Genomic DNA, 24,402 nt, shown 5'->3' on the forward strand with positions numbered 1-24,402 from the left:
TCATTTCTGCTTCCTGGGAGCTCTTTAAAGTCAAACAGTGTTTCTTTGGGGGACTATTTTTTATTTCCATAAATTAATTTGTTTTTAAAAAGACATTCTTAAGTATTTCCAATTTAACTAGTGAGAAATCTATGCTAAGTAGATAAAATTAAATTTAAAAGCCTTTGGGAACTCGTGTGGACAGCTCAATGGTACACACCTATGCTCAAGGACCTGGCAACTACTTGTACCAAATATGAACTATTTGTACCAAACACTCTCTTAAAGTGCCAGGAAAACACCCACCAACCTCCTTAGGACCCGGAAAGACAGTGCTTATAAAAATTGTCTCTGAATTCAGGATGTCCCAACTAAAAGCTATGCCTCTCTAACTTAATGGTTATGTCTCTTTATTATCCACTTTCTTCATTTGCAAGCTGAGGATTACAGCCTACCTTTCTCCTGATTCTTAGTTGAAATAAAAGAACTCACAGGAAAAGACAACCGGAGCAGATCAGCCCTGGTTCCCCTTCATCTTGCCCTAAGTCAGCACACCGAGGTTGCTCTCTTCAGGTACTGGCTTCAGTTTTTAAGCCCAGGGCAAACCGACTCAGGGACCTCCCTCGGAATCAAGCCTGTAGATCAAAAACCTGGGGGCTTTCGTTAATTAGCATATGCAAAGTTGGGCGTGGCCTTCGATTCAGCTCGAGTGACCCAGCCCAGCCGCCAAGTCCACCTTTCCTTGAGTTCGTGCACCTACAATAGCTGAAGGTACTTGATGTCCCGGCAAGTGAGCAACACCCGCTTCCATAGGTAAGACCTTCCCAGGAGTATAGTTATTAAAGAAACTCCAGGAACCCGGAGTCACCTGCTTCTCTCTGCTCTCGTTTGGAGGACGGGCGGAGGTGGGAGACTGCGGGGGAGCGTGTGCCTTACGCATGCGCCAGCCCGCAGACCCGCTGGCTTCCGCTTCTGGGGCCTTCTGTGATCTTCAATATTCCTTGTTTGCTGGAACCCACCCAAGTTGTTCTAGCCAGGATTCCTGTACAGACCTCCGCAAGAGTAGATGAAATAAAAAACCATCCTGGTCTAGTGCCAGCAGCTGCCATGGTCACACCCGGCTTCCTAGGTTTTCACCAGAAGCAATTTTAGCACAGAATGCCAAATCCCAAGCCAAAAAAAAATGAAAAGTTCCTTCCAAAGGGGGAAAGAAAAGGCTAACTTTGAAATTAAAAGAACCAAGACTGTTGAGAACTATTTTAATAGAAACGAAAACAAAACCATGTATCAAGTCAGTGCCCCTGCGGTAAGGAAATGTTTTCTAGAATTGGAAAGAGCCCTGATTCTACCAGGATCAACACACACACACACACACACACACACACACACACACACACACACACTGCCATCTCCTAAGGCAAACCGAATTTTTGTATTAAACATACATTTTAAGTAGACCTAGACATTAACTAATTTTCCAAATATGTTTTTCTTCGTGTCGCCTCAGAAGTAGCAGAAATGGAAAACATACCAACTTTGTTTAGTCAGTTTTGCTAATGGAGCAAATTCTGTAATGGAAAATGCAACTCGAAAATTCAAGAATGTCAAAGGATGATAGCTGAGGAATTGAGTTTAATGGTCCAAAAGGGTTCTAGAATGGACACTTCATCGGGCTGGGCAGAGAGGTGGATTTATACAAAGAGGGAAGACCGTACAAGTCATTTCAGGGTACCCGTCTTTACGTGGGGGTGACAGGAGCAGAAGAATGGGGAAATCAGTGACAAGTTAACTGTAGGTGGCTACTTTTCTGTAAGAATTAACTCAGAGGGAACTTCATTATTCAGCCAACAGCTTAGCTACACCTTAGTAACACAGGACTTTGGCATGAATGACTCTTAATTTTTAGCCAGTCTGTGAAGGCCTAGCGCTGGCACTTCATAAGAATACAATGGCCTTCTGTAATTTTTTATCTAACAGGCATAAACAGTTAAAGAGGAATTTATTATTCTGCCCCCACCCCCGGCCCACTCCCTAGCCATTAACATAAAGTTTTCTGCTCTTTACCTGTTTGAGATCTTTCCCTAAGCTGTGAGAACCCAGAACCACCAGTTCTGGTAGAGTCTGTAATGTGTGCTTGCAGGAGAAGAAATGAGTCATAGTCTTAGCTGTCACGTGCTAACATCTGGATGGAATAATTCCACAACAAGTGATATCACCTGAGCCATCCCCCGGACCCGGTCTTCTATATTTTAAGAGAAGTTATACACATGACAAGCAAAGCCAGAGCCAGGAGGAACATAGAGGTTCAGATTTCAAAGTCAAGGTCTGTCCGCTGCCCCACACTGCCACCGCAGACTCAAACCTAATGAAGAAGGAGTAAAACAAAGAGAAAATAAAAGCCCCAGCTCGGGAGAGTTTGCAGTTAAGACAGAGTAGACTGTTTAACAACTGCGAGTGAGTCTTTCTGTGTCAAGAATAAATAGATAAAAAATAAAGGTGCTAATGATCTCAAGTCACTATGAAGGACACTAGTAATGGAAAGAGATTCCAAAGAATGGGTACATTCGTGAAACGGGGACATTGAATATTGATTAAGGAAACGTAGATTGAGATAACTGAAACTAATTTCTATGAGAGAAGAATATTGCCCCTTCCCTAGGTGAAGGGTCTTTGCGTACCTATAGACAAGTTTTTTTCACAAAGTTATCAGTTACTACAATACAGAGCTATAAAATAGATAGACTGATCTATCCCCACCCTCATTGCATACCTCTGTCAGGTCCTCACCCTTCCACGTCCACAGTGGGGTGGGGGGAGGTGGGGGGGAGCGAGGGGTGTTGGTTTATTGCTTGACTTTCTGGCTAAACTGATCATCACTTTTATAGCTTTGCTAATCAGACATCTCCCTATATTTATTTAAGTCAAGCCATAGACAGGCAGAGAATAGACATACCTGGGGAGCTGCCAGACCCAAATAAAAAGAGGAATAGCATATATGATAAAATAGAGGCTGAAGCACATGCTTTCAGTAACCCTCGTGCTTTGACAGTGCCGTTGACTCAAGGTGAACCTTTCTGTCCTGTTTATTGGACATCTGGGCCCCGTTCACACCTCTTGAATCTGTGCAGCATGCTTCTCCCCACAGCTAAGACTGGGAGTTGGCATGAAGGTTTACCAGTGAACTGGGGCCTCCTTCCTAGTTTCTCAGTGCTTAAGTCACTTAGGACTGTGTTGTAGACAAACTAGGTTACTTTAATAATACCATTCAGAGCCAAGTGGACGTTGTTTGGAATGTGTAGACCTTTCTAATCATTTGTGTTTCAGGAAGCTCTGAGCCTAGGGGCTTGGTTTATTTACCAGGATTCCAAAAGAGGGTGGAGGGGTGTGGGCTCTGGATCAGTCAGCCTTCCGGAAGGGGCCAGGGCCATTGCCCTGAGAGATTGGTTCTTAAGGAATGCCTTTCCTCGCGAGCTAAAGGGACATGCAGCTGGCTGTGCTTCGCAGCAGCTGGAAGGAGTGGAAGTGAGTCTAAGGCAGGAAGCCAGTCTCCAACTCAGGACGCTGAAGAAAGAGGTACTTGATCTATCTGAATTACTCTGAAGGGGCCAAGTGTGGGCTAGTTCATTTGTCCTAGATTTGGCTTTCTCTACTATTTCTACTCAAAATTTTCTGGGATAAGCCCAAACTCGGAGATCGTGTTCAGTTTTCCATTCATATAGGAGCCCCGCCCTCAAGTGAATTGGAATTACTGCAGTCTCTGTACCTGTAAGGGAAACTGAGGGTCACTATAAAACGCTTCAGAGGAGGGTGGGGGAGGTTGCCTTTCATCATATTGAGGTGTAACCGACTTTCAAGACAGAAAGCAGATTTAAGTTTGGGTGTAAGTAATTAAACCCCTACTTATAATTAGCTCATTAAGATATTTAATAACCCAGACAGTGTCCTCATGTGGCCACTCCCACTTCCCAGTTCCCCACCTCAGAGTTCTGGTTTCAGTCAACATGAAGTACTATAGTTTTGCCTGCTTAGGGACAAGGGATAAATGGAATTGCTCAACATTACTTTTCGTGCCTGGATTCCTTTATGGAACATTGTGTTTGAGGTTAATTTACTTTTGTTCCTTATACATATGAATCTTTGTTTGGGTATGGCCTCCCTACGCTAAGATGTACCGTACTGCGTACATTTGGATAAAAACCTACAGCCATCACCACAGCCAAGCTGTAGAGAGAGCATTCTTTTCACTACACAAACCTCCGTGTTCTCTGTTGCTCTTGTCCCATCCCCTAACCCCATGCAAGGCAGCCCCTAATCTGTTCTTTGTCTCCTTAGGCCAGTCTTGCTTACCTGAGACTGTATGAGTGGGAGGATGGGGATCTTCTGAAATAGTGCAATGATTTACTATTCACCCTAGTCTTGCAATAGTGGGGTCCTTTCAACCGCCGGTTGCTATTGGTTGATAAAAAGAATATGGTGCTGCGTATTCATTTCCCCATTTAACAGACACCCCGGTTGCTTCTCACTTTTCGCCACATCATGAAAACGTGAACTCTCTTGGACAGCTTGCCAAATGGTGTTCAAAAGAGCTGGCAGTGTTTTGCACTTCCGCAAAGCAACGTATACACATTCATTAACTTGAAAGGCTTCCCAGCATTCGGTATGCTTGCCTATCAGTTTTCACTTAGCCCTCCCAGCGATTGTAAGTCATCATTGGCAGTTTTGATGTATGGTTTCTGAGAACTTCTGAGGGGTATCTCTCTGTACTTCCAGACAGACACATTTTTGTAACGCGTTCAGATCTCCTGCTCATCTTTTATCCCTGGGCTGCAGGAATTTATTACACATTTAGGGTGGCATTCCTCTGGCAGACACTGGGATTATGGCTGTTTTCTCTTGGCTCTATAACTTCCCTTCCCAATTTTTGAACAGTATCTCTCAATAAGCAAATATTTGTGGGTTTTGCTTTTATAAAATTCTATTTCTCTCCTTTTTTTTTCTTTCTTTCAAGGTTAGTCTTTTTTGTCATTTCTTTGAAATACTTGCCAGTTCCTTGGTCTCAAAGATCTGTTTTCCTCTGGATAGTGTTACACTTTATATATCAAATTGGTTTTGTACATACAGGGTATTACATACAGTGAAAGGCATTTTTTAATTTGACTATTCACAGACAAAGTATAGTAGCTTAGGTAGAAATGGGTGGATTCATGTTCCATTCCTGGTTTTGCATCATAGGAATAGACTTTGGCAGTAGCCTGGCATCCTTTGTCTGTGCCTCCTCCACCAGATCTGCCTTATTGTCCATGCAGGCCTTTGTTCCATTCAAAGTTAAATTCTCCCCATTTTAGGAAGAAGTAGAGGGAAAAACACACTCAGCTTTTATGATCTGATATCGGTTCAAAGTAGCTATTTCAATTTTTGCTAGTCAGACTTCTAGTTTGCATCTGTCCATTGAGGAAATTGATGGGTAGTGTTGAAAGCCTAGGAGATGGGGTTTTTAGAAAATGCAGCTGGCACAAAAGAAAATGTGCATTACTCCATCATAGTTCCACTCCCTGTCATTCTTGGGAATTCCAGAGTGGTAGGAGTGTCTGGGTTTGTTTGTTTGTTTGTTTGTTTTCATCTCAGAGCCTTTTGTTGACACTACAGTTTATGCTAATGGTTTTATCTGAAAGTGGGTTCCCTTAGATGACATCAGTATAGTGCTAGGAACTGGGGAGATCGAGGGATTAAGGCTTAGAGGACTGGAGCTTGCAGCATCTCCTAACCTCATCCTAGCTGTCATGGAACTACCATCAGTAACCTTTGTAATGTTCCCTCATAATCTGCCAGTAAACATCTTTTCCTGAGCTCTGTAAGCCATCTATGGGGGGAGAATTGGAACCCGTGTGTGTGTGTGTGTGTGTGTGTGTGTGTGTGTTCATATAAACAGTATATGAAATTTTCTGTGTGCCAGCGTGACAAGGGTTTGATTTACCAGTCATGGCAGGGGTGAGTCCAGGCTAACTGAAGGAACAGCAGTGGAATCAGGAAGTGACTTCTAGCTTTCCCTGGTAACCACCCCCACCCCTGCATGGAATCCTGACAAGGAAGTGGAGCTTTCTGCTTCGGATTTCTGAAAGAAGAAAGACCTTACCTGACGGGATGTCATGGACTTGAGATGTCAAATGAACTTACCTTGAAGCCAATATATTATTTCCTGCTTTTTAGGAAAGGACATTTTTAGGCAGTGGTTAAAAGAAGTCGATACATGGTAACGATTTGAAGAATACAACGTCAAACTCTGACAACCAAGGATAGCCAGCATGTAAGAGGCAGCATTTAAAGACATTTTCTCAAAGTACCAAAAAAAAAAAAAAAAAAAAAAAAACATGAGAAGCCTTCCACCCAAACATGATCACTGTCAAAACACAAGTAAATCTTACGTCTTAGAAGAGATAAAGTTATGGGTTGGTTGCGATGATCTCTTGTCATGAGAGTGGGTGGACCAGGTAAGACCAACCAGTGTCCAGCGTGGTGGGGAAGGACCCTGAGGCTGAGACTTACTATTTATTCTCCTGGTCCATTCACCTCCTTCTTTCTCCCTCTGTGCTGTGAGCCTCATCTCTCCCTCTGCAGAATCCTCCACATCCTTCCCAGGCTACCTGGGTAACTTCTGCTGCAGGTTTAGCTGCCTCAAGTCTGAGCTAGAAGGAGTGGCTGATGAACTCCACCGTGTGTGCTGCACTTCCGGTCTTTACTGATGTTTGCTCACCACTTAAATCTGAGAGCCATGATTTTGCTTGGACGATGTTTTGTCCTTCCTTCCTTCCTTCCTTCCTTCCTTCCTTCCTTCCTTCCTTCCTTCCTTCCTTCCTTCCTTCCTTCCTTCCTTCCTTTTATTCCTCCTTTTTCCTTCTTTTGCTTCATCTGCTTCTTTTTTTCTCTTTAACTTCAACCCACACAGTATTCTTGTACCTTAAATACACACACACACACACACACACAAACACACACACACACACACACACACACACACACATTTGTAAGGTTTATGAGTAATGTATAAAGACCGCTGCTATGGAGCCACTTTTTAAAGGATTATTGTATTTGGAAAGCAAGGAGATGGAGGGGAAAGGTAAATTTACTTTCAGAAGGATCACCTCATAGTATCAAACCAGTTCGTGTCCTCAAGTTACACAAGTAAAGCAAGGAGAACTTCAGTTGTATCTTTTAGGAGGGATGGTAGGGTGGTCAGAGACACAACTAAACACTGTAGTCCATATGTTTATTCTAAGTGGTGTGTGTGTGTGTGTGTGTGTGTGTGTGTGTGTGTGTGTGTGTGTGTTTACATGCCCCACAGCCTATGTACAGAGGCCCGGGGATCATTTTCTGGAGTTGGTTCTCTCTTTCCACCTTTATGTGAGTTCCAGGGATCAAACTCAGGATGCCAGACTTGCATCGTGAGTGCCTTTATGTAGTGAGCTATGTCACATGCCCCAGCATCTAAGAGTCCAGAGGCTGTGGCCCTCCAGGACCACACAGGTGTCCTGGGATGACTTGCCCCAGTGTGTTCTGAGGGATACACATACACACTTACACTTCTTTCCTCTTCAACTCCTGACCCCAGACTGCCTCGTGAGTCACATTTGTAATTGTGTTTGTGTATTTTTTTATTATTGAAATAAACAAAAGTTACATGGGGACAAAAACACTCATTGACTCTGCAGTGAACTCCAATTTTAATGGTTTTGCTTTAAAGAAAAAAAAAAATCCGGCTCATGAGCATTAGATTTTTCTTAACAACACAGTCAGAATGGATAGTATCCTAAATTAAGCCAGAATTGAAATTTTGGAAATGTATCCGGGCTTTCCGACCACAAAGATGAGGAAAGATTAGGGAAGTTGGGATTGGAAGAACCTAGTCCAGGTCCACGTTCTAACCTTTTGTTTCCCTTCTATAAGATGAGGATGAAAGGCTGGGGCTATAGATCAGTTGGTAGAGTGCTTGCATGCCATGCATGAAGCTCTGGGCTCACACCCCAGCACTGTGTAAACCCAGACAGGACAGCACTCTCAGGATGTAGAAGCAAGAGGATCAGAAGTTCAAGGCTGTCTTCAGCTACATAAGGAATTGAGACCAGCCTGGCCTATATGAGATGCTCTCAAAAACTGAAAGTAAAAGCTAAATTAAATGAGAACAATATTACCTCTACCTCCACAAAATTAATTTTCACAGTGTGAAAACTACTGCAAGAGATCTGGCCTTTCACCGACACAACTAGAAAGTGGAGTGCACCCAGAAGAACCAACCGCAAGGGAACTGTGTGCATTCTCATGCCCTGTGTCTCTCCTGATCCTGACATCATCTTCCCTTTCTATCCCCATTGTCCACATAGGCTAGAGTTGTTTGCTTATTAAGTTCCCCATCATCCTCGAGGGCTTACTGACTGTCAGGTACTTTCTAGCCACTTAGGACAGAGTAATGAGCCATACAACTTGCCCTGAGTTTGTGTGACTTACACTCTAGGGACATATTTTTTACTACCTTCCCAAGTGGGTGTATTTGGACCATATGGAGTCAAGAGATAAAGAATCCATGGTCCTACTAGCAGCCCAGGAAGATGCACAGAGAGGATAACTTCGGGTCAACAGCCAAATCTATGGTCAACAGAGGTTGAATGTTCCACATGTAGCCAACAAATGCCACCCTATCACCACCAGCCTTCAAAAGATGCTCTAGCCTCAGTAGTTGGCTATATGAGATAATCATTCCTGTGAGACCATTAATAAGATAGGAAGGTAGTCCCAGCAGGCCTGGCAGAAGCTCAGAAAATGAGAAAAGAAAGCCCATGGTTTCTGGGCTGAGGGCGTAAGTTGAGAGTGGTCAGACAAACTCAAGTTTGCCTTGCTCACTGTTGGAACCATTTTCCAAAATGCAGTCATCATGCTTTCTAACCTGAGAAGTCCAGAGAGTTGTTGACATAAATGGAAATGGTATTGATCTTATTTAACTTAAGAGAAAAGTTGTGCAGCTGTCTAGGGCACCTTGTTAAAGGTTGGGTGAGGACAAAATGTGATGTGACTGAACAGGCACCTCTACCTGGACACCTGGCATTCTACCCAGGTGGTCCACCCTTCTGGGATGAGCATCCACTTGAACTATTCTGGCCACTCAAACATTCCCTTTTGAAAGTTTTATATATTAAGCCACAGTGTCAGCCATGGATTCCTGTTTGGAAACTCGTTCCTCACGCTAAAGCAAGGCTGTCATTATATTATACCAACACTTTATTTTCTCTGTGTAAAGAGTCTGTCAGTAGATTAATACAGTGGTAGATGGGAACGTGTCACCACACTAAAGCAGAGTAGAATGGGTGAAAGGATCCTGATAGGAGTTAGGAGACCTTGATGCCAGTCTTTTTTTTAAAAAAAAAAAAATATCTATTATGTATATGGTGTTCTGCCTGTATGTATGCCTACAAGCCAGAAGAGTACACCAGATCTCATTATAGATGGTTGTGAGCCACCATGTGGCTGGTGGGAATTGAACCCGGGTCCTCTGGAAGAACAGCCAGTTCTTAACCTCTGAACCATCTCTCCAGCCCTTTCTTTTTATTTTATTATTATTATTTATTTATTTGGTTTTTCAAGATAGGGTTTCTCTGTGTAGCTTTGCGCCTTTCCTGGAACTCACTTGGTAGTCCAGGCTGGCCTCGAACTCACAGAGATCTGCCTGGCTCTGCCTCCCAAGTGCTGGGATTAAAGGTGTGCGCCACCACCACCCGGCTTTTTTGTTTTTGTTTTTTGAGACAGGGTTTCTCTGTGCAGTTTTGGTGCCTGTCCTGGATCTTGCTCTGTAGACCAGGCTGGCCTTGAACTCACAGAGATCCGCCTGGCTCTGCCTCCTGAATGCTGGGATTAAAGGCGTGCGCCACCACCGCCCGGCAATACTAGTCTTGATCATGGTTCCAATCCAATGGTGAGATTTCTTTTTCACATAGTCATCTTGGAATTATGATTACTCTGATGCTTTAATGAGAAAATATACAGAAATCTGTCATATCCATAGCCAACTACCTTCCTATAGATGATCCCAAAATGTAAGCAAAATCACGACCACCAAAAATGCCTCTCACTATGAATCTGATCTCAAATATGAAGATATAATAAACATCTCTGTGCTTACTGTAATCCATGGGGGGTAGGGGTGTCAGGTGTTTTCAAATATAGCTACCATACAATAAGGCTGGTTGGGTTTGCTGTTTGCTTTCTAGGCAGTAACTAAGATCTTGTGCTTTATGTCTGAAGTTTGAACTTCAAGTATCAACACTAGGGAAAAGTGTGAAGAATTAATGACCCATCCCCATGAATAATCTGCAACTGCACATTTAGAGAAGAACTCACTCATAATGAAAAGTGGAGTGGTTGCCTTAGAAGCCACGCCTCCCATTTCCAAATATAACTGGCACCAGTGGAAAATATGGGGTGAGGGTGGAAATATGGGGGAAATTTAAATCTTTATCCAATTAATTTCCTTAAATATGGGATGGGGTGGAGGCAGACACATACATGCTATGGTGCACTTGTAGAGTCTAGAGATCAGAGGCCAACTCTCAGGTGATTATTATGGACTTCCACCTTGCTAGGGCTGGGTCTCTGTGTCTCCTGTACTATGTACTACAGGCTTGCTGACTTGTGAGCTTCTGGACAATTCTCTTAACGTCTGCTTCCCATCTTAGGGTAAGAGTTTTGTGGTTACAGATGTTTGCCACCATGTGCAACGTGATGGCACACGTCTTTAATTCCAGCACTTGGGAGGCAGAGGCAGGTGGATCTCTGGGTGTGAGGCCAGCCTGGTCTACACAGTGAGTTCTGGGTCAGCCAGGACTACAGAGAAACCATGTCTCAAAAAAATGGGGGTGGGGTGGGTGGGGAACTAAAGATATCAAACTCAGACATCAGGCTTGCCTGGCTGAGCCACCCAAATGTTTCCTGATCAATTCTTCTAACTGAAAAATTAGAAACTCTTCAAAGATGGGGAAACATAACATGTATTTCAGTTGTTTATTATACAACCAGTAAGATTCCAGACCAGGAACAGTCTGGTAGAAAGATAAATTTATAATAAATGAATGCCAGTCAATGTGTTAAAAATTCTCAAATCCAATAGGGGAACCCATGGCTGATATGTAGAACTGAATGGTATTGTAAAATAAAATATATATATATATATATATATATATATATAAAATTATCAAATCCATGGAAAGTGGAGTGGGCAGATACCAGGGCTTGATTAATCCAGTCTGTTCATCTGGAAGCACTTTCGCTGCTACAATTGAACATAGATTCATTAACTGGTATCTGACTTAGGATCAAGCATGTGCTGACCAACCACTCAGGGTTTATTAGTAGCTGCCCATAACTATGTTTGAAAAAAACACTAAAGAAATCCGATTCCCTCCAGCAAGAATGAAAAGGGGGCCTCTGGAAAAAAAAGAGGATTTCCCCGTGAAATGTGTGAAAAGGAATTCATCTCTTACTTTTCCAGCTTTTCAGAGCAGATGGATGAACATCATCTTTTCATGAAATGTATAGGAATAACCAGGTTTTCATGCTCTCCAAGATGCCAGACAAGGATCAACATGGCTCAACTTTCCTCTGTTTCCATTTGCCCAGCCATGAACTGCTGTTCCAGGACCCCGCCAAGCAACTCTTGGGTTTACCCCACTGTGATACTCTGCTTGTTTGGATTTTTCTCCATGTTCAGGCCCTCCGAGGCATTCTTAATCCCATTTTTGTTTGAACCCAGTAAGAATCTAACCGAAACAGAGGTAAGCTAATGGGTACATATCTTAATGGAGGGGGGGTGGGTAACAGTAGGATTTAAACACAGAGGTAGCGATATCATTCAGTCTACAATAAGATAGAAAAAAAAAAAACAAACTTGGAATTCCAGTGAGCCCCATTCTCACAGAATTTATTACATAATAGAACTGCTCTTTCCTCCTCACACCTTCAAATGTTAAGCCAAACACTTAACATGTATGAAGAGTATTTTAATTTTCAGTGTGTTGAAGTTAGTCTGCATCCCTAGGAGTTTTTCAGGTCTCCATTGGTTTTATTACACTTACCTAAAATTGTTCTCTGCCTAAGGAATGCCTTCTGAGAAACCGAGAGGCCACTGAGTATAAGCAGGATGCAATAAGAAAGTGTAATATAATTGCATGTCACATAATGATGTGTAGTGAATGGTGGACCATATATGCAATGGTGTCCCTATAGTTATAAGTATAGCTATCTTAACTATAGTTAAAATCATAATATCCCAGAGAATTCTTTAGTAACACTATAGCCGGCTTAAAATCACCCCTCAATGTTTATGTATATATTTATGTGATATCAGTGTAAACAAATGCACTGCTGTTCTCTATCACCCATAAAAATACAGCGCACACCTTTATATATAGTATGCAATGTAAAGCTTGGTGATGATGGTAAATGGCTGTTACTGCCTATGCATTTACCGATGCTTTTATCATTGTCTTAAGGTATGTTCCCACGTAGCAAAAATAAAAGTACCGTACTGCACCAGCATCAGCCCGTACATCCTGTGGTTACTGTACCTTTCGATTGCATCATATTCTCTTGTGTTTAAGTTAGCCTCGTGTTTTATTTTTCCAGCTCCTAAGAGCAATAGGCTACTATACACCACATAGCTGGTCTATATAGTTAGTTATACCACCTGAGTTTCTGAAAGCACTCTCTGCAAGGTTTGCACAGTAAACAAAATTAGCCAAAGACACATTTTTCAAAGCAACACATGATTGTATTTCTTTGTGACTCTTACTCAGTTTTGAAGAACTATTTAGCAGCGAATGTGCTATAAACAGATTGATTCCCTGATCTTCCTTCCTGGAAAGTCAAGTTCTCTTACTCAAAAGGATCATTCTTACTGGATACAGCGGCACAAGCCTTTAATCCCAGAACTCTGGAGGTAAAGGCAGGTGGAGTTCTGTGACATCAAGGCCAGCCTGGTTTACATAGCATGATCCAGTTTAGCCAGGAATACATCCCTCCCTCCCTTCCTCTCTCTCTGTCTAAAAGGTACAAGAAGAAAATGTACCAACCCAACTAGAAAATCACCCTAGGCTGGTTTACTATCTCCAACCACAACCATGAAAATACTGTGTGGAATGTGACCTCACCTTGAAATCTAATTGGTAGTGGGTCATCAGTAGGGAATGGGCAAAGACGGAAGCCAGATTCATTGTGTGAAACAGAATGGCTTCAGAGTTCCTTGGACTGAAGCATGTCATACTTAAGACAAAGGTCACAGAGATGGCCCAAAGTCAGCTTAACCCACCTATTGGTGAAATTATTAAGGCCACTCCACGTAGTTAAAAGGGAGGTTTATTTTGTGGGGTAACTTACAAGTGAAGGGATAGGTTGCAGGGTCTGGGAAAGGTGTAGCGCAGTCCAGCGTCCAGGATCCAGGAACCAAGAGAGCCCGGGCATCCAGATCTCAGGTCTTCAGTGTCCTCTCTCAGCCCTGCCTTGTAGGCGTGACCATTGCCGAAGCCTCAATGGGGGTTGGAACTTCCAGGTCAAAGCTGGAATGTCTACCCACTACACCCACCCACCAGGTTTGCCTCTGCATACACTATGGACAAGTGAATAAATTCGCCTTCATAACCACGGGTTAGATCTGGGCCCTCCTGAGACCATGGAGGACCCAGATGTCAATGAGGGAAAGTTGAGTGATTCAAAAGACTGCTCTCTTACCCATCACACTTAAAGATCATTAACAATCTTTTGCATCCTCTCTGCCTGCGAAACTTGAGCACTCATGTGTTTGTCTTTAAACAGTAATATGACCCACAGTAAACTCAAGCAAGCAGTGACAAATCTGTAGACATGGATAGGGTGAGAGGAGCTGGAGAGCCCAGCAAATCTGAACAGGAAGGAAATGACGTGCATTACCTGTTCCCACTTGGTAATTTGGCAAAGCCATTGGCTCTTGCTACCGATTGTGTGTGTCCACCCAGATTTCTGACAGGTGGAAGACAATGGTGAATTAAGGAGAGGGAGATTGTTTCACTCTTTACATTGTGAGCTCTGTACTTAACATTGCTAACCTTTGTGTAAGAGTAGATTGGGTTTTTTTTTAATTTATTAATTTTTATTGCATGTGCAATGGTGTTTTGCCTGCACGTATGTCCATATGACTGTGTTAGATCTCCTACAACTGGAGTTATAGACAGCTGTGATCGGCCATGTGGGTGCTGGGAATTGAACCCAGGTCCTCTAGAAGAGCAGCCAATGCTCTTAACCACTGAACTACCTCTCCAGCCCCCTAGACTGGGTTTTTGTTTGGTTTGGTTTGCTTTTTTCGAGACAGCATTTCTCTGTGTAGTCCAGGCTGTCCTGGAACTTGTTCTATAGACTGGGATTTTTTAAGAACTCGGAAATCTCAGAAGATCAGAGTATTTAAGTTTAAACTTAACTTGAATTTTCTAAAACTAATTTACTCAACTATTACATATTACTTAAACTTAACTTTCTTATGTAATCCAGAGGGCATACTATCTCCCTAGAACTCTTCTACCAGGATACACCTAAGTATGTAAATTGCTTGGAGTACTGGTTTTTTTTTTCTTTTTCTTTACCACCGCCTGCACCCCCAGCCTCATATTGGGTTATTTCTGTTGTTGTTTTGTTTTTCATTTAGCAAAGACACTAACTCTTTCTTAGCAATTTGCCTGTAGATCAGTTTTCTATTATTTTTTTCCCCATAATACAAAGATATCTGATTACATGTGACTTTGAGGTACAAATCTACCACGTCTCTTTGAGATATGCCATGCTTTCTGGTCACCCCTACATATCGACCCCACAGATGACCAATGAGGTCCTGCCTGTTTGGACATACTCCTACTTGGCAACGCTGCCCCCTGTGTTCATCCTCACCGATTACCTGCGCTACAAACCAATCATCATGTTAAACGTCATTGCCTTCATCATTTGCTACCTGCTTCTCTTGTTTGGCCAAGGGGTGATGCTCATGCAGGTGGCTGAGTTCTTCTTTGGGATCGTCACATCCACAGAGATAGGCTACTATTCCTACATCTATAGCATGGTCAGCCCAGAGCACTACCAGAAAGTGAGCAGCTACTGTCGGAGTGTCACACTGGTGGCCTACACAGCCGGCTCAGTGCTGGCCCAGCTCCTGGTATCCCTGGCAACCCTGCCATACTTTTACCTCTTTTACATATCCTTGGCCTGTGTCTCTGTATCCTTTGTTTTCTTACTTTTTCTACCAATGCCTAAGAAGAGCATGTTTTTCCATACCAAGTATGAGAGAGAAGCCCATCAAAAGCCACTGGAACAAGATACTGTCCTTGAGGAAGCTCAGAAGAACCACGAGGCAGCTCACCCAGCACTGCATGCCCCTTCAGGGAAGCCAGGGGACAGAGAGCGGAACAACCCAGAGCCAAAAAATGTGGCTTTGAGACCCTTTGTGCGTTGGTTCCAAGACCTGAAGGAGTGCTACTCCTCAAAGCACCTTTTTTACTGGTCCCTGTGGTGGGCTTTTGCGACAGCAGGTTATAACCAAATCTTGAACTTTGTTCAAGTCTTATGGGAAAACAAGGCACCCTCCCAAGACTCTTCTATCTATAATGGAGCAGTAGAGGCTATTGCAACATTTGGAGGTAAGTAGACATCTCTATCCTCCTCTATTACCCTCTGAAGGGCATTGCTCCAGATGCTAAATTTCTCCTTGGTGATTAATTAGCTATGATCAAAAAGTATAGTATTTTTTAATGGGGGGGGGGTATATGTACATACGTGTGTGTGGCTGTGTGTGCACAGAGGTGAGAGGAGGCCATTAGGTGTCCCCTAAAATAGGGTCTCTTGCTGACCCCAGAGCTAGGCTAGTGGCCAGCAAGCCCCGTGATCCTCCTGTCTCTGCTCCCTACAGCAGTGGGATTGCAGGCATGCACAAGCACATCCAACTTTTTAAAGGTGTTCTGGGGATTTGAACTCAGGGCCTCATGCTTCCATCATAAGACCACTTACCCACTAAGCCATCTTCCCATTCAAGGATAGAGGGCACTGGAAAAATAAGAGTACAATAACTTTTTTATGCTATATGTTAGAGTTACAAATAACTCCAGAGTATAAAGCTTAGAACCAAGTAATGTATTTCTAGTAGAATCCATAGGTCCCATTTCATTATTAAAATAAATGTTGATAATGTGCCCTGTTCCTTCAGTATTATGTTCATATATTTTAAAGTTTGATAATTTGTTTTATTCTTAGTTTAAAGATGAGTGACATCAATATAACTTCTTTTTTTTTTATCTTTTTGGTATGTGTATGTGTGTACATGTGTGTGCGTGTGTACATGTGTGTGTGTGTGTGTGTGTGTGTGTGTGTGTGTACATGCAGGTACATGTGAAAGCCAGAGGACAACTTTAAGTATCACCTTTTGGGTGTCAGTCATCTTTTTCTGTTCTCTTCTTAAGCAGGGTTTCTCACCAGCCTTTAACGAACCAAGTAGGCCGAACTGTCTGGCCAGTTTGGGCTAGGGTTCCATTTGTTTCTGCCTTCCCAGTGCTGGAAATACAATACACTACCATGCCCAGCTTTCTATATGGGTTCTGGGGCTAAAACTCAGGTCTTCAGGCTTGCAAGGCAAGGACTTTACTGACTAAGCTAAGCCAGGCCTTGGCTGTTTTGGTCTTTTCGATCTTGTGTACAAGTACATGTTGTTGGGCATATTTGTGCCCAATGAGTGCATATTGTATGTTGGGCATACTTCCCCCTGTACCTCTGTGTCCTTACTCTCATTCCATCCTGGTTGTTCAGTTTCCTGTTTAGTGTTTTGGATGCAGGTATTGTAGACATAGAGCCTCTGTCTGTGTCCAATAACAAAGACTTTCTTCCCATTCTGTAGCCATCCTCTTCACTCGTCTGCTTCCCTCCACCCTGCAGAAGCTTCCAGTCTCCTGTGGTCTCATTTGTTGATTGCCACCCTTATTTCCTGAGCTACGAGAGTCCAGATGGTTTTTAATATTAAAAGAAAAGAGAAAGTGCAGAGTTTTTATTTTTTTTATTTTTTTTATTTTTTATTTTTTTTTTTTTTTTTGGTTTTTCGAGACAGGGTTTCTCTGTGTAGCTTTGTGCCTTTCCTGGAGCTCACTTGGTAGCCCAGGCTGGCCTCGAACTCACAAAGATCCGCCTGGCTCTGCCTCCCGAGTGCTGGGATTAAAGGCGTGCGCCACCACGCCCGGCTCAGAGTTTTTATTTTTAACACTAGAAAGTGCGTGAAGGTTTCCAGGATCTTACGCAGAGAGTCTTCTTAGGGACCTTCACACCTCTAGGTGGTACACCAACATTTTTCACCAGTGGCTTTTTTACACAGTTTCCATGATGTTAGACTCAGCATTCTAATATCAAAAAGAAATTTGCCTTTGAAGCATACTCTGCAATAAATATTTATATACTCGTAAATGGAAACGTAAATGTTACGTGAGACTTTGAAGATATGTTTTAGGAAGTAGGATATTTTTCTACACCTTCCTCTATGGAAAGCTTCAGAAATGCACGTAGCCTCTGTTTTATTATTGTTTCCCTCTTGGGAGGCTTCAGCAAACTCCTAACAGCCAAGGCTGTGACAGAATTAGATCGTTGAAATTATTGCTCCTATGGCCCAAGTTCTTGGTAATAGCTATTCCTTTTTAGAGACAGTTGTACTGCAGATCACCTATGGGAAAATAATTGTCTAGTTATCAATAATTTGAGCCCTAAATATCTTTTGTTCAGTTCAAGAGAACCATAGTTACTAACTGATTGCATAGTTACTAACCGAAGGGTTGTTCACTTTCTCAAACCCTATACATCAGTACAGGTCCTTTTTGTCCAAAGCCTCAAGAAAATCATGTCAGCTGTAGCAGAAGGATTACTTGAACCCAGGAGTTCAAGCGCAATACAAGGAGACCTCCAAAAGGTCCCTTAAGTCTAGGAAGGAAGGAAAGAAAGAAGAGAGGGAGGGAAGAATGGATGGAAGGAGGTAGGAAGAAAGGCAGGAAGGAAAGAGAAGAAAGAAAATTGGGACACCCACCACTCAAAAACATACAATTGAAAACAATAGAGCAACTTTATTTGTAAGACATTTACATGCTTGCTATCCTGGCGTTTTGTAAATGACAGGGCTCCTGTGTTACTGCTTCCCACACTGCTGTGTTCTGGCACCTTTTATCTCTTCTGCCTAGTGTATGCCTGATATGTCGTTAATACTAATTAAAAGTATAAGAGCGAAGTGGTTGAAAACAATAGGAAGTGAGAAAAGAAGAAAACCTGCTTGAAAAAAGTTCTTTTAAAAAAAAATCTTCATTTAAGTGAATCACATAGTTTTTGTGAAATGATACATTCATCGTCTTTGTAATTGCTTAAGAGCTGAGTTTTGTTTGTTTCTTTGATGCAATTCTTTTTTCTTCCTACAAGGTCAATAGCTTGACTTCTTTATCCATGTCTGTTTCCAGGAGCGTTGGCGGCTTTCTCAGTGGGCTATGTGAAGGTCAACTGGGATCTCCTAGGAGAGCTGGGTCTAGCCATCTTCTCGGCCATCATCTCTGGCGCTCTGTTTCTCATGCATTACACGCTCAGCATCTGGGTGTGCTATGTGGGCTATTTACTGGTCAAGGCTAGCTATATGTTTCTTATAACCATAGCAGTGTAAGTGTCCCCTACCATCCCCCTACTCTTTCCTGGATTCCTAAAGACTCACTGAGAACTTCAGAAGGATCTCCATCAGTTGCAATGTCAAATGTTAACTCCATAGTGAAGGGAATTCAATGAAGCCATCTCTTCATTTAGCTGAATACTGCCAAGTCATCCAAGGGGGAAAAAATCTGGGATACTGTGTGAACCAAAAGCAAGGACCCATGGTCTACTTTTGGTTTCTTTTTACTTCCAACGATTTGTCATAATAAGGTATGATGTAATTTAATTTTAGATGCACGGGTTTAGATTTTATCCCTAGCCTCACTTAGTTGCTTGGGAAGTTCTAAGCACATACTTTCTGTGAACAAAATAGTCTCAGGAAAGTTATGAAAAGTTGGAGGTGGGAGAGATGATGTAAAGATGATAAGAAAACTCCAGCTTCACGTGTACCTGGAACTATGTGCTTTGGAATCATTTTTTTTTAAAATAAGGTCTTTGAAATTCAGTTTCCTTTAATACTTATGTCTACTTTTTAAGAGGTTTTGGTTTATATATTTTAGAAAGAAATTATTTAAAAGCATGTGAGCTTGTATGGGTACAGTTAAAGCTGCCTACAAGAAATTTTCTTTGGGAACAGGCTATGTAGATCAGTTGGTAAAGTGCTTGCCACATACGCATGGACTCCTGGCTTCGAATCCTAGCCCTACATAAACAGTAAAAGAGAGCGGTATCAGCTCGGGACCCCAAGACCAAGGTCTCTGCACAAAGATCTTTGCCCCAGGGGGATAAAGTGTAGGGAATAGGAGGTGACAGAGACGGATGACCAGGGAGAAGGGGAAGGAAATGAGAGAGAAGGTGGATTTGTCCCCAGAGGGAGACAAAAACTGCCTCTGGATAGAGAGGAGACAGATGTGGCACATAGGAAAATGTTGGTTTATAAAGGTAAAAGAGGAAACCCCATGTTAGGTAATGAGGTATTTAATTTTAATTGGGCATGTTAATTAGGTAGCCAAAGGGGGCTTCTGATTGCTGAACTTCAATACTTTGATAGCTGGACCTTGGTGGTCAGCCTCTGGAGAAGGAAGTAGCCAAATAAGGGAACAGACCTTGAGGGCTATAGCTTTAGGAATGCCATCTAAGGGGTTTTAGCAAGAATGAGGGAATGGGGGAGGGGGAGGGCAAGGCTTGCCAGAGCCACATGCTCGAGTGGGTGAGTGTCCCTTCAAACTGGACACAGTAGAACACTCCTGTTGTTCAGAACATGGGACGTAGAGGCAGAAGGATCAGACGTTCAAGGTTATCCTTGATGACACAGCAAGCTTGAAGCCAGACTGGGCCACATGCATCTTGTCTCAGAAAAGAGGAGGAAAAGGGAGTTTTCTTTGGTATTAGCCAAAAAGAGATGAGAAACATGCATTTTAGTTCCAAGCTACATCTGAGACATAGTGACAAGCTCTATCAAGTTTCATTTTTAATTTGTGAAAAGTGTTTGATAAACAGTAAAACACTAGCGTCTGAGTTCCAAGGCACAGCGCAGAAGAAAATGGAGGTGTAACTAGTTAGCAGGTACTCTGGTTTCATTTCTGTTGCTGTGGCAGATACTCTGGCCAAAAGCGACAGAGACTAAGAAAGGATTTGTTTGGTTTATAATTCCAAGTTACAATCCAACCTTGGGGCGGGGGGGGAGTCATATTATAACCATGACTAAAAGCAAAGAGAGAATAAAGCATCCTTGCTTCTTGAGATAGTTTTCTTCTATGTTCAGCTCTCCTGCCTAGGGAATGATGCCACCCATGTTAATAATCCAGACAGTCCCCCACTGATGTGTCTACAGGCTAACCTGATCTAGACAATCCCTCTTTAAGACTCTCTACCCAAGCGATCCTAGGTTGTATCAAGTTGATAGTTGAAATTAACCATCACAGAAAGCTGTTTTTGACTAAAATATCTTGGTTTAATGTATCAAACTTGTAGGTCTAGTTTCTTTTTTTTTTTTTTATAATGAGGATTGAAAGGTAGAACTATTACCATTCCTTTGCATTTAAAAAACTTTCAGGGCCCAAAGCCTTTTATCTGCAGTCTAAGAAATGTAGTAAGATTTTGACATCTCTAGTTAAAAACTGATTATGGATTCAGTCAGTTGCACAACCAACCATGGTCTGAATCTTCCAAAAAATCACCGATTCACAATATCTTCTCACTGTAGGACAGTGACAATAAACTGACTATATTTTTTTATGTCCTCAGGTTGGATGATGTTTGCATTTTTATAAAACTTCATTGCAAACATGTATAAAAGCAAGTGACATTCAATATTTTCAAGTTATAAGATGTTAAGATTTATATTTAATTTCTGGAACATGATAGATTATGCAGAAGAAATTTTGTCATAGTGTCTTTAATCCAACCTTTAACAATATTTAATTCTTTTTTCTTTGCTCCTCCTGTTTGTCTATACTGGATAAGAGATAAAATGTGCCTTGACAACACTATTTTCAACTTTTTTGTTATGTCTTGTTCTGGTTTTTTGTTTGATTTTAACACAAGGTCTCAAGTACCCCAGGGTGGCCTTAAATTTGCTATGTGGACAAGAATGACCTTGAATTCCTCCTGCCTCTTGAATGCTAGAATTATAGGAATGTACCACCATGCCCAGCTTCAATTTCTATTATTAGATAAGAATTGTTTGTATTCTATGGTTAAATACTAACTCAGCATTTAATGGCAGGTTTCAGATTGCCGTTAACCTGAGTGTAGAGCTTTATGCCCTGGTGCTTGGCATGGACACCTTTATTGCTTTGGTGATTCAAGCCATCATGACTGTGATTGTGGCAGATAAAAGAGGGCTCCACTTGCAAATCACCACTCAGGTAAGCCACAGGACTTCTGGTCTTTATTGACACAATAGCTAGGAATATAGATAACCAGTTTGCTTCTAAGATGTCTTGATCATAAACTACCAACCTTGAAGATTTTTTAAAAATTATTTGGTTATGAGCAGTTTTAAATATGCAGTCCTTAATTATAACAGCAACTAAGTTTAGAATGACTAGATTTATATCTACTTGAAGAAGGTGGGTAAGAAGTAACCTCAGCATTTACAAGTCATTACACTGAACCAGCCTTCAAACATAAAACCTAGATAGAACCCTGGGATCTACTGGGGTTTCCCTCCACTATTGCTGAAGTGGCTAGGGTTTGAACCTAAGCAGCCTGCTTCAAAGCCAGAGCCTTCATCACTATTCCCCATGCTTACACTCTTAACCTTGGTTCATTTGAGATAGAAGAGTCCAGTCAGAGTAACCCGTATTAAGTTCTGGATATCAATTACCCCATAATCCAATCAAACAAGGGAGGCTGTTATATATTATCAGTGATACAAATGGTCAAATTTTATAAATAGCTAATTGTTTGTTTTCTTCCAGTTTTTAGTTTATGGAATTTACTTTGCTATCATTGCTGGGGTCTTCCTAATGAGAAGCATATACATTATCTACTCAGCCAAGTGCCGAAAGGAAGTAGAGAGCCTTGCTGCCACTCAGAGTCCCAATGAGCCACACCCACAAGAGACAAAGTTCTAACCCAATTACCTCAACTCCAATTTTAAAAGGGTAGGATTTCAAGATGGGCCTCCAGACGTGCTTTGCCATACCCAGACACTCGGCCAGTATGAATTCTAAAACCACAACCAAACCTCAGTCTCAGGCTAAATGTCTTTCTACCCAGCTAATTCCAAGCACTCCATATAGGCCACCACAACTGGATTAGTTACTTTCGTTATGCTATGACAAAATACCTAACAAAAAGCAACTTAAGAGAGGAACTCAATTCGTTGTGGTTCACAGTTGGGGCGGGGTGTACATTCCACCGTGGAAGGGAAAGCATGTCTGCAGCAGAAAGAAGCTACTGGACACATTCCACCTGCAATCAGAAAGAAGAGAACAGTGAAAGCTGGTGTTCAGACCACGTTCTCCTTTTCAGTCAACATAGCACCCCAGCCAGGGGGGTGGCACCACCCACATTTAAGGTGAGTCTTCTCACCTCAGTGATCCTAATAAAGATAATCCCTCACAGATATTCAAAGAGGCTTATACATTTTCAGTGACTCTAGATCCTGTCAAGGTGACAATATCAACTATCAATATTAACAGCTGTGAACAACCCTCGTTGGGAACCCACATGAATAACAATAACTTGGAAATGCTAAAGTTCTGATGCGTTCTGAGAACAAGCAAAGGGCATGGGAACAAGTCATGAAGAGATGTAAGCCTCCTAGAAATCATGATCTCTGAGTGAGCACTTATACCAACAAGACTGACCTGGAGTTGACTTACATATGTTGAGGATCTAAAAAGGCAGCACCTGGGACCATTTTCTTCCTCTTCCACTAAGCAGACTTCTGTTTTAATGACAGCTCTCTGAAAGAATGACTAGATTTGTGCCCATTTCTGAGAGTCCCTCTTCCACTCTGAAAATACCGTCGTTCTTTTCACAAGTTGTTACTGGGCAGTCTCACGGATGTCATTTTTTTCCTTTTGTGGTCCCTTCGGGACTTTGTATTGGAACTCTCCTCCAGAGATTACTCCAGATGCTCCTGTGTGTCCTTGGAATGCCCTCACATCAGTTCCCAATGGCCTGGGAGAGATGATGAGCCTTCTTCTCACCATGACCCTGGAGAAAAGTGTTTGATTGATGAGTGTAGAACATTTCTGAAGGAAATTCCAGAGTTTTCCGGCAACTTTTATACATAAGAAAACACTTGCAGAAATCAAACGCTAATTGTTTAATTTATTTTTATGTTTGGTGCTAAGGATCAAACCAGGGCCTCACATATGCCAGAGAAATACTCTGCCACTAAGATAGATCAACCCTTGGGCCCATGGCTAATTTTTAAATGTCAGAGATTATGTTCAATAAAATATTAAAATTTTAAAAGAATCCAAATTTGTTAATCTCTCTGAGTGTTGTCTAAGAATGTCTGCCATTTGAAATGCAGTGGAGTATTTATTGAGAAGTCTGCTACAGGAGAAAAAAAGAATACTGACCTAGGATTTGTAATTTAAATATATTTCATTCCAAATTTTAAAATCCAATAGGATTGAAAATAAAATTTATCCCAAAGACCTAAACAGCAATATCTTCTTAACTGGTACTTTTTTTTTTTTGTAATTTGAGTACCTATAGACAGCCACTCTCCAGAACTATTAAGTGGGAAGTTCTAGAAATAAACAGTACATAATTTAAACCGCATACTGTTCTGATAGGCACAAGTGGAAGCTCACTATCCATTCTGTCTTGTCTGGGATGTATCCATGCTACTCACTTAATAGTTGCATCATGATCTTCTCGGTTTTCAAGAGGAGGTGGAAAGAGTGTAGGAGTCAGAGGGGATGGAGGACACCAGGAGAACAAGGCCCTCTAAATCAACATGAGCAATGTTCATATGAACTCACAGAGACCGAAGCAGCGTGCAGAGGGCCTGCACGGGTCTGCACCAGGTCTTCTTCGTTTATATTATAGCTTCCAGTTTAGTGTTTTGTTTTGGATTTTTTTGGTTTTGTTTTGTTATGGCTTTGTTTTTTTGTTTATTTATTTATTTATTTAGGTTTTTCGAGACAGGGTTTCTCCATGTAGCTTTGCTACCTGTCCCAGATCTCACTCTGTAGACCAGGCTGGCCTCGAACTCACAGAGATCCACCTGGCTCTGCCTCCTGA

At 42.0% G+C, this 24,402-nt stretch overlaps 1 protein-coding gene across 3 annotated transcripts; it reads left to right on the forward strand.

Annotated features, from left to right (window-relative positions):
* Positions 1–683: 683 nt before the first annotated feature.
* On the forward strand, positions 684–23,625 carry Slc19a3 (solute carrier family 19 member 3). Of its 3 annotated transcripts, none has more exons than XM_076549930.1 (6): positions 684–792; positions 11,638–11,792; positions 14,858–15,671; positions 18,507–18,699; positions 21,416–21,557; positions 22,113–23,625. In XM_076549930.1, the coding sequence occupies exons 2-6, from the start codon at positions 11,640–11,642 to the stop codon at positions 22,266–22,268; spliced, it is 1,458 nt and encodes a 485-aa protein (XP_076406045.1). In that variant the 5' UTR covers positions 684–792; positions 11,638–11,639; the 3' UTR covers positions 22,269–23,625. The 3 variants fall into 3 exon arrangements, with proteins under 3 accessions (XP_076406045.1, XP_015864136.1, XP_006990429.3); XM_016008650.3 differs by lacking the exon at positions 684–792 and adding an exon at positions 3,377–3,552; XM_006990367.4 differs by lacking the exon at positions 684–792 and having other exon boundaries at positions 11,442–11,792.
* Positions 23,626–24,402: the final 777 nt, after the last annotated feature.

Source organism: Peromyscus maniculatus, chromosome 13 (assembly GCF_049852395.1).
Source record: "Peromyscus maniculatus bairdii isolate BWxNUB_F1_BW_parent chromosome 13, HU_Pman_BW_mat_3.1, whole genome shotgun sequence".
Classification (NCBI taxonomy): Eukaryota; Metazoa; Chordata; class Mammalia; order Rodentia; family Cricetidae; genus Peromyscus; species Peromyscus maniculatus.